The following is a 17,101-nucleotide window of genomic DNA, read 5'->3' on the forward strand; positions in this document are numbered from 1 at the left end:
GGCTGAGGCCGGCAGCCCTGGGTGAAGGCATTAGTGGGCCCTTTAAGATCCCGAGAGCGTGGGCTTCTAGAACATGGCCTTCTTCCCCTAGAAAACCCGCTGGTGGTGTGTTGACAGCGTTGGATCTAAGGGCCAGAGTCAGAATTGCTTTTAATTTGGAGGCTGAGGAAAGGAGGGGATGCTGTGGAAACCAGGGTATAAAATTATCATCTTTATCTGGATCTCAGAACTCTGCAGATTGGAGCTGCAAGAAGCAGAGCCATGCTCTTGAGCTCCCTTCCTGGATAGGTGGTCCTGGGAGGCCTGCCCCGGTGTCTGCTCCTGGAAGGCAGACACTGCACATCCACCTGACTCCCGCTCTGACGCTTTTGCAGGAAAACACGTGGTACAAGCACAGAAGCTGGCAGATGTGGACAGTGAGCTGGCCGCCATGCTACTGACCCATGCCCGGCAGGGCAAGGGGCCCCAGGACATCAGCTGTGAGTCGGATGCCACCCGCAGGCGTAAGCTGGAGCGGATGAGGTCTGTGCGCCTGAAGGAGGCCGGGGGAGAGTTGGGCCGGCGCGGGACGAGCGTGTTGGTGAGGGTTTGTTCAGCTGTCACTGTCCTGGGGTCTCCACGCAGACGGAGTCACTGTGCACGTCTCTCCCTGCCTCCCACATGATTCTCTCTTACCTTCCTCCCAAGTCCTAGGGACAGAATATAAAAAAATTGGACTTTTTCAGCCACCGGGGGAAATCTTTAAGTGAGAATTATCTGGAGAGCTTTTAATAAAAGCCAGTTCTTGGGTGTCACCCCTGGAGATTCTGATACTGATTGGTTTGGGCTTCAAACCCGGAGCCTGGGTTTGAAGAAAGCTTTGCAGGTGATTCTGAGGCTCCCTGGGGTCTGAGGACCAGAGCTGTGAACAACTGACTTATCCTGGGTTGTCAGTGTAATCGTTCCGGCTAGAAAAATTCCCCTTTTTGGCTGAAAATCTAAATAGAACTTTTAATATTTTGCTACTGAGAAGTGGGAGGTGAGAATGGTTGTACCTCCTGGGCTCACAGAAGTCGGGAACCACGGGGGCCTCGAGAAAGATCTCCTGAGATTCCCCCTTGCAAGTAGGCAGGCCGGGGTCTGAACAGAGGTGTCCCTTTTCCTGACAGTAAACTCAGCAGGGCCGCCACTCAGCCTCCCTGCCAGCAAGTCCTTGGTGCTCAAAGGTGGATGCAGACGCCTCGGTCCCTGCCTAGGCTCAGTTCAGTCTGATGGGGTGAGGAAGAGGCATGGTGAGAGAACACGGGGTGGGGAGGCCTGGCCTGAGCCCACAGGACTGGTGGGCTCAGTGGTCAGGGAGGAGGGAGGGACTAGAGGGAGGCCAGGGTAGGGCCTGTCTGGGGCCTCCTCCCAGGCCTCAGGACACCCACCCCACCTCCCTCCCTTCCCTTCCTCCCTCCCTCCCAGCTGGCAGGGCTTGAAGCTGTGGCCTCTGGAGGCCCCCAGCCTGGATAACCTTAGCTCTGTCAGCATGAACTTGGAATTGAGGAGCCACTCTCAGCCCTAGCCCTATTTCTCATCCTAACTCATGTCTGGCCCCGTCATCCAGCACAGCCTGTCAGAGGTTCCACTCCTGAAAAGCTCTGATGATAAAATTCTGATGGAAGCCCCAAGTGTAAAAGGCCAGCTCTGATCCCCCTGCAAAGGAACAGCCAGAGCCTTGGATGTTGGAAAGTGAATGTCCAAAGTCATTTAAGTCAGAAATCAAATTTTGTCCTCGCCTTTTGAGTTAAATCCTGAAAGCATTAAAGTCAGCCCATCTCTCTGACGCCTCAGTCTCCTCTGTGTTAGACAGAAGGTTCCCAGCACCTGGCTGTGCGGCTTCTTGGAGTAGCTGCAGGCCGGCTCACTCCCTGGCATGGGGAGTCAAGCCTGAGATCTTGCAAAGCAGCCTCTACTGGGCCTCACTTTTTCTTGTAAGGCCCACAAGAAAAGCCATTCTCCAACCTGTAGAAGCCATGTGTGCTGGCCAGGCCCCTCGAGTCCCTGGGGCATCAGAGCAAGGGGGTGGCTGAGCCTTGCTGAGGCAGCGTGCTGCTCCTCCCCGGACTCTGACCCGGTGTGACTGAGACTCAGCAGGCTGGGGGCATGTCCTCTCCTGTGGATGCTGGGCCCAGACAGGGCTCCCGATGTTGTGTTGGGGACCTGGCTGGTGAGGCCTGTCACCATAGTTTTGAGGCCACTGTTTTCTCTTGTTTGAAACTTCTAATTCTCCACTGTGCAGGGGGCCAGACTCGTGCCTGTGAAGAGTCTCTCAGGAGCAGGCAGGGGTGCTGTGTGGATCTCTGTGTCAGGGACACAGCCAGCAGATCTCTGTCCAGCACTGCCTGAGATCCATGCCTGGGTGGGGCTGGCCAGTTCCACCCAGACCACATGGTCAAGGAAGGGGGCGGTGGTGGCGATGCTCGTGGAGAAATGTCGTGTTCTGAGATCGCGGGTGGTGGGCGGCCAGCAGTGGCCCCTTGTGGAGGAGAGGGTGCCTCGGACCCTGTCTGCCCATGTCCTCTTGTCTGCAGGCCCAGCAGAGCGTCCGCACACAGCACTTGCGGGACCTACAGGTCATCGCCGCCTACCGGGAGCGCACGAAGGCCGAGAGCATCGCCAGCCTGCTGAGCCTGGCCATCACCACGGAGCACACTCTCCACGCCACGCTGGGGGTCGCCGAGTTCTTCGAGTTTGTGCTTAAGAACCCCCACAACACACAGCACACGGTGACCGTGGAGATCGACAACCCCGAGCTCAGGTGAGGTCTCGGCAGTGCCCGTCCTGCCCCAGCCCAGATCTGTGTCGGGTGCAGCCGGCGCCCCTGCTGAGCTGGCTTGAATTCTGCCCAAGAGCCGGGGCGATTTGACTCCTCTCTCCCCCTCCTCTGAGCACCGCTCTCGGTGGGTGGGACGCAGCCTCCTGTGGGCCTTCTTGGGAGGAACTGCCCTGACGCCTGGACACTGCCTCCCCTAGCGTCATCGTGGACAGTCAGGAGTGGAGGGACTTCAAGGGTGCTGCTGGCCTGCACTCACCGGTGGAGGAGGACATGTTCCACCTGCGTGGCACCCTGGCCCCCCAGCTCTACCTGCGCCCCCACGAGACCACCCACGTCCCCTTCAAGTTCCAGAGCTTCTCTGCAGGGCAGCTGGCCATGGTGCAGGTACGGGTGTCAGGCACACAGGGAAGCTGCATTTGGCTGACGACGGTGGGAAATTGAGAATGCTTCTGGTCTCCACCAGTGTCCCTCCCTTGCCTGTGCAGACGGACTAGCCCTGGGGCTGCCGCCCACTCCCCTTGGTGTTCAACAAGAGCCCTGGCATGTACACTGCGAGTGGCAACCAGTCCTTTCTCTTTTCCAGCCTGATGGATGTCGAGCTGGACCATCTCCTCCTAATTTGCTTTACTAAGTTGGTTGGAAGGGCTTCTTAAAGCCCAGTGAATCTAATGGATCGACATTTTCTAGTATCTTCTTTCCGGTTAACGTTTGGTCCCTTCCGACTGCAGCACTGGCTGCTCTATGCAAGATGCAGCTTTGCAGGCATGTGTGTGGGGAGCATGTGTGTAGGGAGCATGCGTGCAGGGAGGATGTGTGCAGGGAGCATGCGTTCAGCGGGTATATATGCAAGAGGTATGTGTACAGGGTGTATGTGGAGGTGTGTGTGCAGGGGGGATATGTGAGGTGTGTGTGCAGGGGGGATATGACGTGTGTGTGCAGGGGGGATATGTGAGGTGCAGGAGGCATGTATGAGGGGTGTGTGTGAGGCACGCATGCAGGAGTTGTGCGTGTGGGGGTCTGTGTGAGGTATGCAAGGAGTGTGTGAGGTATGCAGGCATGCAGTTGTGTGCAGGGGGTGGTGTGCGAGGCGTGCCTGCAGGGGGTGTGTCATGCCTGGGTGTGTGAGGCAGGCATGGGGTGTGGAGTGGGTGTTTCAGCTTTTGACCTTTTGGGGTCAGCTCTCTAGGGTGGTGGTCATCGCTTAAGGTGGACTTGAGATGTCCCTAGAGGCTCACTCACAGGATTCCATGCTGGCTCTTGGGATGGGCTGTGAGGACAGCAGGTGGGACCTCAGGCTTTTGGCTTCAGGCAGAGCCGGGTTTCTACCTGGGATCTGCTGTTCCCTTTGCTGCTGGCAGCCTCAGCCTTCTCTGGCATAGTGAGGCCAGTTGGTAATGGTTGCTGCCTGGAGAGTCAGTGTGAGAGGAGGCTGGTGGCTCCCAGCTGGGTGGCAGTGGTGTCTCTAAGCACAGGTGCTGGTCGCCTGGTGGTGTCGCTTCCTGACCTGCTTGTGCTGATCGGTTCCTGCAGGCCTCTCCTTGGTTGAGCAACGAGAAGGGCACGGACGCCGTGTCACCTTGGAAGTGCAGCGCAATGCCCACTAAACAAGCCAAGGTAAAGGGGCAACAGAGGACAAACCGACCTCAGGGCTTCCTGGGTATTCTCAGGGCCCGACCCTTGTGTCCTTCTCTCCCCTCCTGGAGGGGAGGGCTGGGGCCAGGTCAGGGCAGGGTGGTGTGGGCCTGGGAATGGCCTTCTCCGTGTCCTCGCTGGGCAGGATAGCTCTGTCTGGGCGCTGGCACAGCCTGCATGGTGTCTGGTGGGAAATGCCTCCTTGGTGGCCGCCTTCTCACAGCCCAGGGCTCTCCGGGTGTGAAGCCGCGGTTCCCGTGGTGGCTGCCACAGCCTGCGGCCACTCCGTGAGCCTCACACACAGTATTCCCTGGTGTGTGAGTGTGTGGTGTGGTTCTTCCTGGAAATAAGACTTAGTCCTTGGTTACGTCCCTTGCTAAGCGAAGGCCGTGTAGTAAGGCACCTGCTTCTCAACAGCTGGTTGTGACATTCTCAGGAGGAGCTTGAGACACTGCTGCCTTATGGCAGTTTCTGAAGGTTTTTTTTTTTTATTCGGTAGAAACATGCCTTTTGTAGTAGTTGGGAAGTGAAAAACAAAATTAAAAAGCTTTGGTCTTTCCTACACCTTGCCTGGAGGACAGAATTCAGAGTTCAGCGCAGTCCTGGCCTGAGGCTGTGGGGTTCCCGTGGCCCGGGTCTCACTGTGGTTGCAGCCTGGCCCTCTGTGTCCACCGGGCCCCACCACCAGCGAAAACTTGCTTTATTTTATTTAAATATGCAGCCACAGCTTTGCCTTGATCTAAGGAATACATCTGTTCTTTATTGAGTGCTCTAGGTTAATGCCTTTTCTTTACATGTGTGGGAAGTCCCAGCCATCACATCCTGTTGCCAAAACCATTGGGAGGAAGGTTTCCTCTGCTAGCTTAGGTCTGAATGGCAAGGCCTGCAGGTGGATGACCATAGACAGAGGGACAGGAGAAAAGACGGGCCTTATCGTCGTGAGCCTGTGGCAGCATTGGGAAGTGAGTAGCTTGCCAAATGCCCAGAGGTCGAGGTTTCTGTGCCAATGTAGCACAAAGGGGGCGAGGGCCAGGGCCTCTGTGGGAAGGTGGGGACATTCTGTTGTCTTTTTATGCTGTGAGCATGGCCAGTCTGTGACCTTCCTGGAATTTGCAGGATGCTTTCACTTTCACTTTCACATAGGGGGTTAATGGCAGCTGCATTTTCAGGAGGCTGTGCACTAGTCAGATAAGGGAAGTTCAGATAAGATTTCAGGTGTTTTCACCTTAAAATAATCTTTACTCAAAAATATGATCTCTTCACATGAATTTGGAGTTTGAAGGGAAATCCTAGACATTGTGTTAGTTTACCCATAATTACTGCAGTGTGTATCTCTGACCGATAAGGAATTTTCTTTTTATCATGACTGCATGCTGTCATCGCTGCCCCCAGTCAGCGCAGATCTCGGCATCGTCTGCTGGGGCTGTAAGCGCGGGCCTTTCTACAGCTGGTGTGTATGGATCAGGACCCGCTGTCCTGGGGTGCTCCGCCTCTGGAGTTGCTCAGTGGGCAGACCCCGTCGTCCATGAAGGCCACCCACAGAGGTCATACTGGCTGTCACCGTGCTCAGGTGCTGACGGCCTGATGCCGTTACCCATGTCTCCCTCACTCGCATCCAGCTGAGGCTCCTGGCCCACTGCGTGTTCCATCCAGGGTGGAAAATGGTGAAATTGCAGTCCTGTCATTCTTCCTGTGATTTTTCTACAAACAAGGACTTTTCCCATCAGCAGTTTGGTTACCTTAAAATATACTTTGTACTTGAAAGTGAGGATGAATGTTAGAATCATTCCCTTTATTTATCAATTTTCAAATAAATGAGCTGTGTTCTAGCAGCCTCCAGAGACGATCCGTGTTTGTGGCGTCTCGTGATGGACACCGGGGCGTTATATTTGTATTTCTCATCCCATGGAGGCACTGCTCTTAAATGCTGGAACTGCCCTCTCTGTGGCCACCGCCATCCTTTTCAAGTTAACTCCTGTGCCTTTTTTTAATAAAAAGTAGTTATTTTGAAATAATTTAGAACTTAGGGAAAAGTTACAGGAAGAGTGCAGAGTCCCCACATAGGGTTTTCCCAGACTTCCCGGTCCCTAACCTTTGCCATGTTTGCCTCACCACTCTCTGTTTGTGCATTTTTCTTGAACAATTTGAGAATAAATTATCAGGTAGTGCCCTTTACTCCATGACACTTCGAGCTGGGTTGTCTTGAAAATAAGGTCACTGTCCTCTGTGGCCAAGGCAGAGCCATGAGAATTAGGGAACTGACGCTCTTCTTCTGTCATCACAGGCCCCGTTCACATTCACAAATGTCCCAGCACTTGATAGACGGCCTGCCCAGTGGCCCCCACCAGCCCGCTGCCCACAGAGTCCTTCCGGCATGGCTGCGGCTCTTCTGAAGCGCACAGGCAGTTATCCTGCAGGGCGTGCCCAGGGGGGCTGGTCTGGTGTTCGTTTCAGTTAGACCCAGGTTATGCACTTGGGGCAGGACCTCCACAGACATTTGCTGTGTCCTCTACAAACATCATACTGTGAGGGACACCGTGTTGCTTTGTCCTGTTACTGGCGATGTTACTGTTTTCATTCAGTTAAGATGGCATCTGCCATGCTTTTTTCCTGTAATATCAGGAAATGTCTAGTAATTAGAAAGTAATGAGTAAGTATCTTGTTGGGAGATACTGAGGCCATTCAAATACCCTATTCTTCATCAGACTTATACGCACTAGGTGTCAGTGTGCACTGATGACCTGGCCCGAGTTGGTAGTTAGTGGGATGCTTGCCTGCCACGGATTTTCCAATTCCATCATTCCTTCTCTGTTGATTATTGGTATTTTATGTAAGGCAGAGCTGTGCCTTCACCCCATTCACCTATTTACTTTTTATATCCTTATGAACAATGAATTTCTATTTTATTCATTTTGTTACTATCATTATTTATTTTGTTGCTCATATTTGTGTAGTCCCTGACTAACCAGGGCAGCCCCTTCAGGCCAGCTCCTGCGTCCTGTTGATTCACCCCTGTACTCCTTTGAGTCCTTCCTTACTGCCTAGCACAGCAAGATGCCCCAGGCTCAGCTTGCATTTCAGGAATGTCAGCCATTTAGCTAAGGTTCCTTTGGTTGGAGAATGATATTTAGAAACCAAGATTTGAGTGTTAGATGTACTCAGTACTACTGGGATGTCACTGCTGCTAGTCCCTCTCAGCAGAGAGACCTAAGAGGTGTATGCATGTGCATACAGATACGTACATATACATATGTGCATATCATGCATATACGATGTATAGATATGTGTGTGTGCATATGTATGTGTGTGTATGTGCACAGACTACTGTTTCTAGTGTGCTGAAGACCATGAATTTGCAGCAGTTCTTCCAACACCAGTTCAACATCACGGGTTTCTTCCTGTTGTCTTTTTTCCATGTTTGTAATTCCCATTTCTGCTCATGAGAAACCTGGCTCTCATTTGGTTCACTATATTTACTTATTTGCCTAATTTCCTCTGTATATAACCAATCTGCTGACCACACTGGCCAAATCCCTTTGGCTACAATACCACTGGCCATCTTTGTGTATGTGTATATTTCAAAACAGTACCAACCAGGGATAGACACTATCTGTCAGTGCAAGATTTCTGAAGGTGCATTTGTCCTTAGGTCCTTTGTGTCCTGTGATTTAAATTTACTTAAAGAATTTTTCTCTGGGTAGTTACAGCACTAACTTGATAGAAGGTTAGATTTATTTTTAATACATTGACACACTATTTATTTTAGTTTAGTTTTCAAAGTTAAAAACATTTAAGTAAGTCAAAAATCAAACTATAAAGCAAGATATATTTGGAAGGATCTTGTTTCCATTCCTGCCCTGCCCCACTCTCTCCTTCTCGGTGTGTGCAGGTGTGAAGTGTGTGTGTGTGTGCGCGTGCATGTGTGGGTGGTGTGTGTGCATGTATGTGTGCATCCGTGTGTGTGCATATATTTGTGCATGTGGGTGTACATGTGTGGGTGCGTGCATGTGGGGGTGCATGTGTGTGCACACGCATGTGTGGGTGGATGTGTGTGCATGTAGGTGTGTGCATGGGTGTGTGTGCGTGCGTCTGGGTGCATGCATGTGTGCATGTGCACGCATGCGTGTGGGTGCATGTGTGTGCATGTGTGCGGGTTCCTGGGTGCATGTTTGCATGCATATGTGTGTGCATGTGTGGGTGCATGTGGGTGCATGCGTGTGTGTGAGTGCATGTGTGTGTGAGTATGCATGTCTCTGTGGGTGTGTATATATCTTGAAACAAACATAGCCTTTTTATCAGTTGTCCAAATTAATACCTCTTTAGACAATATGGTTTTTAATGAGTAGCTCTTTTGAAACCAGGAAACTTTCTATTTCTAACCCCTTTGGTTTAGGCACAGCCTCTTTTTGCCATTTGGAATCAAAGAACTTGTGCTGATGTGCTTGACCGTGAACTTGGCCCCGCCACCACCCACTCCAGGACCTCCTGGCCTGACTTGCGCACATGCTTGCAGGGTGTCGAGAGGTGGAATCATGGCGGGAGTAGTTTTGACTTGGGACTGCAGACCTTCTCCACTGGCATTTAAGAAGTGTGCTGTTCTTGCGAGAAATAACAGCAGTGTGGCTGCTTCGGTGCCCTGTGTGGGTGCTGGCCCAGACCTAGCTTAGCGATCCCCTCCGGGTGGAGACCTGCTGCTGCAGACTTAGTCCCTGCCTTTGACGATGCTCAACCCTTCCGTCCTCATGGCAGTGGAGGCTGCGGGGGTCATGGCAACAGTGGAGATACCTGTGCTGTCTAAGGAGGGACAAGAAGCTGCTCACAAGCCTCATGCCCGTCCCAACACTCAGCGTGGCCTCCTCACAGGTCTTGTTCCGAGCGAGTGGCGGCAAACCGATCGCCGTGCTCTGCCTGACCGTGGAGCTGCAGCCCCACGTGGTGGACCAGGTCTTCCGCTTCTATCACCCGGAGCTCTCCTTCCTGAAGAAGGCCATCCGCCTGCCGCCCTGGCACACGCTTCCAGGCAGGTCCTGCACTGACCCTGTGGCCCACATGTTGCAGGCTCACCTGCTGGAAGTAGACACCTCCTGAGGGTGACAGATGACCTCATGGCTTCATGCCCTGGTGCTGTTAGAGCAGCACATGGGGCCTGGGGAATTCAGTCTCCTACCTTTATGGTTTGAAACGGTGTCCCTCTTGCCACCTCTGAGATGACTAGGTGCGCATTCGCCGGCTGAGTCCGCCCATCTAAAAAGTCCCAGCTCCCGCGGCCCAGGTCCAGGTGTGCCTGGAGGAACACCTACCTCCTCAGCTGCCGGCCCGCGTGTTTCTGGCAGGTGCCCTTTACAGCAGAGTGCAGGCTTCCCTGCTCCAGGGAGCTGCGCTTCCCTTTTTGTGGCCCCATTGATTATTCCCTGTGGAGGTGGCTGCAGCCGAGCCCAGTGGGCTGAATGGGCCGTGTCCATGCAGGGGACACAGTGCGTGGATGCTGTCCTGAGAAAGGCGGCGGCGTCCGTTTCCCCAGCAGGTGTCTTGCTGAGCACCTGTGACGAGCCTGTCCCGTCCTATAGTGTGTAACGTGTGGGGCCGTCTCCACACAGGTTGGGGCTGTCAAAAGACTCTTTTTAACATTTCCCCTGCTCCAGGTGCTCCGGTGGGAATGCTTGGTGAGGACCCCCCAGTCCACGTTCGCTGCAGCGACCCGAACGTCATCTGTGAGACCCAGAATGTGGTAGGTTGTGTTGTGGCCCCAGCTCAGGCAGATCCTTCCCAGCGAGTCTGAGCCCCTGTCATCTTCCCCACGGGTCTCCTGGGAGCCTCTGCATTTTAGGTTTTCTGCTAAGTGGTTTCTTTCCCAAGGTACTAAAGGGCTATTTTGACATCCTTATGAGAGCTTTATGAGCATGCTTTTATTTTTTCTACTAGCAGATCAGCTCCTTGATCATCTGAATTTAAATTTTAATAAGGCGTGAAGCAAAGTGAATAAAGTGAATGGTAATTAAGGCACTTATTAATTACCATTGTGTAAAGGATAAGGCAATAATTGTGTTATGACCAGTTAGGAAACCAGATAAAATCTCCTATAGAATCTAAATGTTGAGATCCATGTAAAATCAGGAAGCTAATGATTTTCTCTTTGGCAGTGAACAGAATAGTGAATTCCAACTGGTATAGAACATGAACAGATTCGTTCTGGGAGGGGCTGGCCATCACTCGCTGCATGTACTAGTCACAGATTTAGGGGCCAGGCTGGGGTCGGCAGAGCGCTGTGTGCCCTGATGTGCTGCACATCTGGTTGGCAGGGCCCCGGGGAGCCACGGGACATATTTCTGAAGGTAGCCAGTGGTCCGAGCCCAGAGATCAAAGACTTCTTTGTCATCATTTACTCGTAAGTGCGCAGGCTTTGGGGACTTGGAGGCTGTGGTGGAGGAGAGGAGGAGGCAGGCCTGGGGCTGCTGGTGGATTGAAAGTGGTCTTGGCCCCTTCCTAAACTTGGGGGAGCTGTCTGGCCTTCGCTTTGTGAGGCGGGATTCTGCTGCGAGTTCAGGGCCTGCGGGGGCCTGGGGAAGGCATTCTGGAGGGGCACGTGCAGCCTGAGTGACTTGGGATGCAGCTTGTGCCACCAAGGAAAGACACCAGTCAGCCTCTGTCCCCAGATAGTGGCACGGGCCACCCAGAAGCCCCTCATTACCTTTTCTTGCTGAGTCCCTAGGCTGAACAGCGTGAATGAAGCTGTGTGGTCCCTCCTGCAGAGAGGGAGGACTGTGGTGGAATTGCCTGTCCCTCTCTCCTCCAGGCTAAATGACCCGGCCCTTTTCCCCTCCCCTCCTAAGTCGGATCCCCAAGCCCTGTGAGAATCCTTTCAAACTGGTGTGAGCTGGGAGATTTCCTGCAGTGCTTCTGAGGGTGGGTCAGGGGCTAACCTGCACTGAGTGCCCACCAGAGGGTGAGGGGCCATGTGACCACGTCTCAGAGTGGCTTCCTCGTGGGCCTATGTAGATGCCTCACCCAGCCCCATTTGACTATGAAGCAGCAGGCTCTTGCCCTAAAATGCTAACAGGCTTCTGTGTTCAGGCCGGCATGACCTCCAGCCCCACCCTGTCTCCTGCGTGGCGCTGCCCTTGGCTTTGCCTCAGAACCCCTTTTGGGGGTGGACACTTGTCCAGGATGTGTGTTTGGCCAAAGCGTGCCTTGTCATTTGTTTGACGTGGTTCCTAAGCAGCCCTGCCACGCCCTGAGAGCCTCTGCTGTGGGTGGGAGGTGGGCAGCCAGGGGCAGAGCCACCAGGCCCTAGCTCTGCCTCCCAGGGCCTGGTCCTCCAGGGCTTTCCCTGCACGGCCCCAGCTCTACCTCTTGGGGCCTGGTCCTCTGGGGCTTTCCCTGCGTGGCGTCCCATGTGCCCATGCTCCCGGCAGCCCTTGTCGGCCTCTCTCAGTCCGGTGCTGAGTCCTCCGGGACAAGTGCAGATGGCTCCCATCCCACTGTAGGGATCGCTGGCTGGCGACACCCATACAGACGTGGCAGGTCTACCTCCACTCCCTGCAGCGCGTGGATGTCTCCTGCATCGCAGGCCAGCTGACCCGCCTGTCCCTTGTCCTTCGGGGGACGCAGACAGTGAGGAAAGTGAGAGCTTTCACCTCGCATCCCCAGGAGCTGAAGGTACGGCCTCTCTGGGGGCCCTTCTGAGCCTCTCCCCAACCCCAGCCTGGAGACAGGCAGTGGGCATTCAGCTAGAGCACAGTGGGTGGCCCTGACGGCAGCTTTTCCAGTGCCTCCAGTGCTCAGACGCTGTTACCAGAGGCCTCCTGGCAGTTGCCTTTTGTTAGATGTGCCATTGTGGGGTGAGTGACGTACACACCACCCCAAAGGCCAGTGTTCAGAATTCCTGCAAGATAAACAGTGACAGGAGCTCTGGCATTAGTGAAGCCACAGTTAGACAGGGGGTGGGAGGGCGGCCCCTGGTGCCACCAGCTGGCCAGGGTTTTAAGCCCGAGATGGCTTCAGTTCTCTCTCTGCCAAGGCAGCGCTTAGGGAATAGTCGCCATGTGAGAGGAGGGACTTGCCCGGTGCAGACCTGAGCCACGGCCACAGTGATGTCAGGGTTGGTTGTGGCCTCAGATTTGGCTGCCCCAGAACCACCCATGACCTTGGGCTCCCCTGGCTGGTTGGGCTGCAGGAGCCCGGGAGCCCCTTGCTTGCACACCGTGAGAGGCTCTGCCCTGACCCGCCTCTCTTGCTCTTGAAGACAGACCCCAAAGGTGTCTTCGTGCTGCCTCCTCGTGGGGTGCAGGACCTGCATGTTGGCGTGAGGCCCCTCAGGGCCGGCAGCCGCTTCGTCCACCTCAACCTGGTGGACGTGGATTGCCACCAGCTGGTGGCCTCCTGGCTCGTGTGCCTCTCCTGCCGCCAGCCGCTCATCTCCAAGGTCTGTATGTGTGTCAGGCACAGGCTGAGGGGATGGGGGCTCAATACCAGGGCACTGCAGGACCCCCACCTCGGCCCTGTGACTCGGGCCACCTGGATACAGTGTTCTGACCCAGCAGGGCTGGGTGCAGGAGTGTTTGCTCCTGTGCTGTCTGTCTCCCAGATGGAAGCTCCAGAGAGTGTTTGTCTTATCTCTGTGGGGGTCCCCGTGCATGGTGCACAGGAGACTCAGGGAATACTTGGAGGAAGGGCCAGTGGCTGTTCCTGCGAGTGGCCGCAGCATCTCCCTGTCTGCTCCCTCCACAGGCCTTTGAGATCACATTGGCTGCAGGCGAAGGGAAGGGTGTCAACAAGAGGATCACCTACACCAACCCCTACCCCTCCCGGAGGACATTCCACCTGCACAGCGACCACCCGGAACTGTTGCGGTTCAGGGAGGACTCCTTCCAGGTGTGGTGGGGCTGTGCCTGGGACTCCCAGGGGAAGCCCCGGGGACCTGAATGGAGGGCAGTTAGCCAGCATTTAGGAGCGAGTTCCTCGAATCACCAGCAGTCTTCCAAAAGCCCCAGGGTGGTGACAGATGCCGTCCCATAGTTGGGTGGGCCCGTTTTCTGTTTAGTAGCTGGAGATTTAGCAGAGTTTCTCCTGAACGTGGGAAAGGGTGATGTGCCCAGGGCTTTTCATGGTAATGTTAGACAGCTCAGTCTCAAAAATAAGTGTGCCACCGAGTCCAAGTAATGCGTCACCCTGGCTGAGCACCAGTTCCCATCCTTGTTCTGGGTGCTGAAGTCGAAGGCAGGCCTTGGATGTACCCGCAGGGCTCCCCCGCCTTGTCAGCTCCCCTTGGAAATAAACACAACCGTGCAAGAGGTTGCTGGTGAGAGCGTGGGACGGCCCGGGGGTGGACGCTGGGATTTGGATGCTTATTTCCAGGTCGGGGGTGGAGAGACCTACACCATCGGCTTGCAGTTTGTGCCTAGTCAGAGATTGGGGGAGGAGGAGATCCTGATCTACATCAATGACCATGAGGACAAAAACGAAGAGGCGTTTTGCGTGAAGGTCATCTACCAGTGAGAGCTTGAGGGTGACGTCTTTCCTGCGGCACCCGGCTGGGGCCTGTCTGTGCCCCTCCTGCCCTGCAGGCCGTCCTCCCTGCCTCTCCGCAGCCTTTCACTTCAGTGCCCACCTGGCTGACCTGTGCACTTGGCTGAGGAAGCAGAGACCGAGCGCTGGTCATTTTGTAGTACCTGCGTCCAGCTTAGCTGCTGCTGACACCCAGCAGGCCTGGGTTCTGTGAGCGTGAACTCTGTGGCGGTGGCTCTGGCTCTGTTGCTGCCATCTACCCATGTGGGACCCTCGTTATCTCTGTTGCTCAAAATGTATTTTATGAATCATCCTAAATGATAAAATTATGTTTTTCTTACTGGATTTTGTACAAACATAATCTATTATTTGCTATGCAATATTTTATGCTGGTATTATATCTGTTTTTTTAAATTGTTGAACAAAATACTATACTTTTACACATCTTCCCTTGGCAGTTTTCTTGAGTGCCTGCTGGCGCAGTGTCAGAGGCTTCCTGTCTACAGCACAAGCCCGGTTTCTCCTTGAAGAGACATGATGGGGGCCAGTCAGGCAGCCCATGCCCTGTGTCCTCATGGAGAGGCCGCTCAAGCCTGCCCTGGGTGGGGGCTGAGACCCCGGCTCTGAGACGGCAGCAGTCGGGTAGAAGTGCGAGGGGCGGCCGGGCTCGGTGGCTCACGCTTGTAATCTCAGCACTTTGGGAGGCCGAGGCGGGCGGATCACGAGGTCAGGAGATCGAGACCACGGTGAAACCCCGTCTCTACTAAAAATACAAAAAAATTAGCCGGGCGTGGTGGCGGGCGCCTGTAGTCCCAGCTACTCGGAGAGGCTGAGGCAGGAGAATGGCGTGAACCCGGGAGGCGGAGCTTGCAGTGAGCCGAGATCGCGCCACTGCACTCCAGCCTGGGCGACAGAGCAAGACTCCGTCTCAAAAAAAAAAAAAAAAAAAGTGCGAGGGGCAGAGGGTCCTGTGCCCCTGAGTGGAGGGTGGGCCGCACCCAGCTGTGGTTGCAGAGAGCACATGGCCCCACTGGTCCTTGCAGTGAGGCACGGTCCTCGTTTGCGGAGATCAGTCTCGGCGGGTGGTCTCTGCTGCCTCCGCATGCTCTGATCCTGACGCAGTCCCCGTCCTTCAGAGAGAAATTTCACTGGCACTATAGTTGGACCCTGAATGTCAGAGCTGTGGCTTTTTCCTGCGTCTGTGCCAGGGGCAGAGGGAGAGTGGAGATGCCTCCTAGGGCAGTGTGTTTGTATCCGTGTGCTACTTCTCACGAGACAGTCTGCCCTCCCTTCCCACGCACTCTCCAGCCGGACAGGACTGGCCGACACAGTTTTCTTTTGAGGGAGCTGGATTTTCTCATAGGCCCCAAGGCTGAGTCCTCGGCAAGGGAACAATTGTAAGATGTCCAGTCCTCATGGAAAAGGCTCCGGGGAGTCCAGGAAGCCACATGCCAGTTCCATCCAGCCCTGCCCTCTGGGGGGAGTCCAGGAAGCCACATGCCAGTTCCATCCAGCCCTGCCCTCTGGGGTGGAGAGTCCTGGTGGGCCCTGCAGGCTGGGGCCCAGTGTCCGGCCTGTGCTTGCAGGTTGTCCATGCGGAAGCAGAAGCCACAGCAGCGAAGGAGATCCATCCAAGGGCTAGAAAACCTCCTGGGGATGTGTCCCTTCAGCGTTTGTAAAGCTGCAGTCTCCCTGCTTTAGAGTGCCTGCCTTCTAGGGGCTGCTGGAGACGTCCATTGGAGGCCATGGAGGTCGTTGGTTTACTCCCTCACTCCTTCATCTGGTACCACATGCCTGCTGTGGTCTCCGCCCTCTTAGAGGCTCAGGAACACAGGGAAGGCTCACGGTACCTGGGATGCTCAGCTGTCGCCTTCCCGGAGTGGGAAGGAAGAGGTGTAGCCTCCCACAGGAGGATGGAGGTTGGTGGGGGCTTCCCAAGAGTCGATCGGAGTGGGTGAATAGGGGAGGGGAGACCTGGGCAGACAGCAGTGGGAGCTGAGACCAGGGGCCGGGGGCATGGTGTGCCCAGAGCCCTAAGGAAGGCCACCAGGCTGAGAAGCCATCCCTGATGCAAAACAAGGTCCTTTGAGGCCATGAGGAGGAGTTTTATCTGTATCAAAAAGCGTCAGGAAGCCTTTGAAAGGTTTTATGCAAGGATGGGTGTGGGGTGTGATCATATTTGCATTTGGGTAAGATGGGGGCAGTAATGTGGAGAATTAATCGGAGTGGGCCCAGATGTAGGCAAATGAGAGGCTGCTACAGTAGTTAGGAGGGAGAAGATGGGAGAATGGACGGGAGAGGCTGTATTTTGTTCAGCTCTGAGTGATTGAAAATCCAAAATAACACTGTCTTAAACAAGGCGGCCATTAATTTCTGTCACATTTAAAAATCCAGGTAGCTGGTGTAGGGCTGGCGTGGAGCTCCACCGTCACTGTGCTCCCGTCTTTTTCTGTCTTACCGTTGTGCTGTTCTTACCACGTTGCTTCCACCTTGTATCCTGAGATGGCTGCTGCAGCCCCTGCCATCACCGCTCCATTCCAGTCAGTGGGAAGCTGGAGTGAGGGGCATAGCTCCTTCTGAAAAGTTACTTTCCGGAAGCTGGACCCATTTCTCTGCTTGCATCCCTGCGTTCGTTTCCTGTGGTTGCCTAGGTTGGCCTCTGTCCACGCCAGAGCTGGCTTGGAAAGACTGAAGGAGCGAGGTGGAGGCTGGACTCCAGGGGGAAGGAGTCACTTAAGATGTTTCTGTGTCTTTGCGACATGTACCTGTGCGGAGTAATGGTATCTCTCTGGCTCGTCCCTGTCGTCGTCTGGGTTGGGATTCTCCATGTTGCTTTTTCTTGAAGGCGGCCTCTGAATTTGCACGCCTGCCTCAGGGCAAACGCTGAACAGCCAGGGATCCCAGCTTGTCTACACCCTATGCTGGCTCAAATGTGTGCAGCCACGATACGAAGCTGTCTCTTCGAGTTGGATGTCCGGGCCTCTGGTCACAGTGTCACCTGGCCAGAGCCTCCGAGCAACCCGGGTGCCTGGTCACTTCCCTGGCAGCTCTGTGTGGAGAAGGCGCAGCTGTGATTTGCTGGGTCTCGTCACTGCAGGCACCACCTGGGCAGCCCACCCATCCCTGTCCACTCCATCTGGCTCTTGCCCTGCTCCTGCTGTTTCC

At 54.8% G+C, this 17,101-nt stretch overlaps 1 protein-coding gene across 31 annotated transcripts in view; it reads left to right on the forward strand.

The window, feature by feature from the left end:
• The window catches only part of NPHP4 (nephrocystin 4), a 135,908-nt gene extending 121,525 nt beyond the window's left edge, over positions 1–14,383 (forward strand). For 21 of the 31 annotated variants that reach the window (XM_063631903.1, XM_063631907.1, XM_055262368.2 and 18 more), the window contains 11 exons: positions 375–580; positions 2,556–2,782; positions 2,998–3,184; positions 4,331–4,414; positions 9,296–9,452; positions 10,075–10,160; positions 10,732–10,817; positions 11,917–12,088; positions 12,675–12,854; positions 13,160–13,303; positions 13,787–14,383. In XM_063631903.1, coding sequence (XP_063487973.1) covers positions 375–580; positions 2,556–2,782; positions 2,998–3,184; positions 4,331–4,414; positions 9,296–9,452; positions 10,075–10,160; positions 10,732–10,817; positions 11,917–12,088; positions 12,675–12,854; positions 13,160–13,303; positions 13,787–13,927 — 1,670 coding nt within the window. In that variant the 3' untranslated portion in view covers positions 13,928–14,383. Of the gene's footprint in view, positions 1–374; positions 581–2,555; positions 2,783–2,997; positions 3,185–4,330; positions 4,415–8,825; positions 9,245–9,295; positions 9,453–10,074; positions 10,161–10,731; positions 10,818–11,916; positions 12,089–12,674; positions 12,855–13,159; positions 13,304–13,786 lie in introns of those variants that run through there. The other 10 variants (XM_063631913.1, XM_063631911.1, XM_063631910.1 and 7 more) reach the window with 6 other exon arrangements.
• Positions 14,384–17,101: the final 2,718 nt, after the last annotated feature.

The sequence above is a fragment of the Symphalangus syndactylus genome, chromosome 22, assembly GCF_028878055.3.
Source record: "Symphalangus syndactylus isolate Jambi chromosome 22, NHGRI_mSymSyn1-v2.1_pri, whole genome shotgun sequence".
In the NCBI taxonomy this organism is placed as follows: domain Eukaryota; kingdom Metazoa; phylum Chordata; class Mammalia; order Primates; family Hylobatidae; genus Symphalangus; species Symphalangus syndactylus.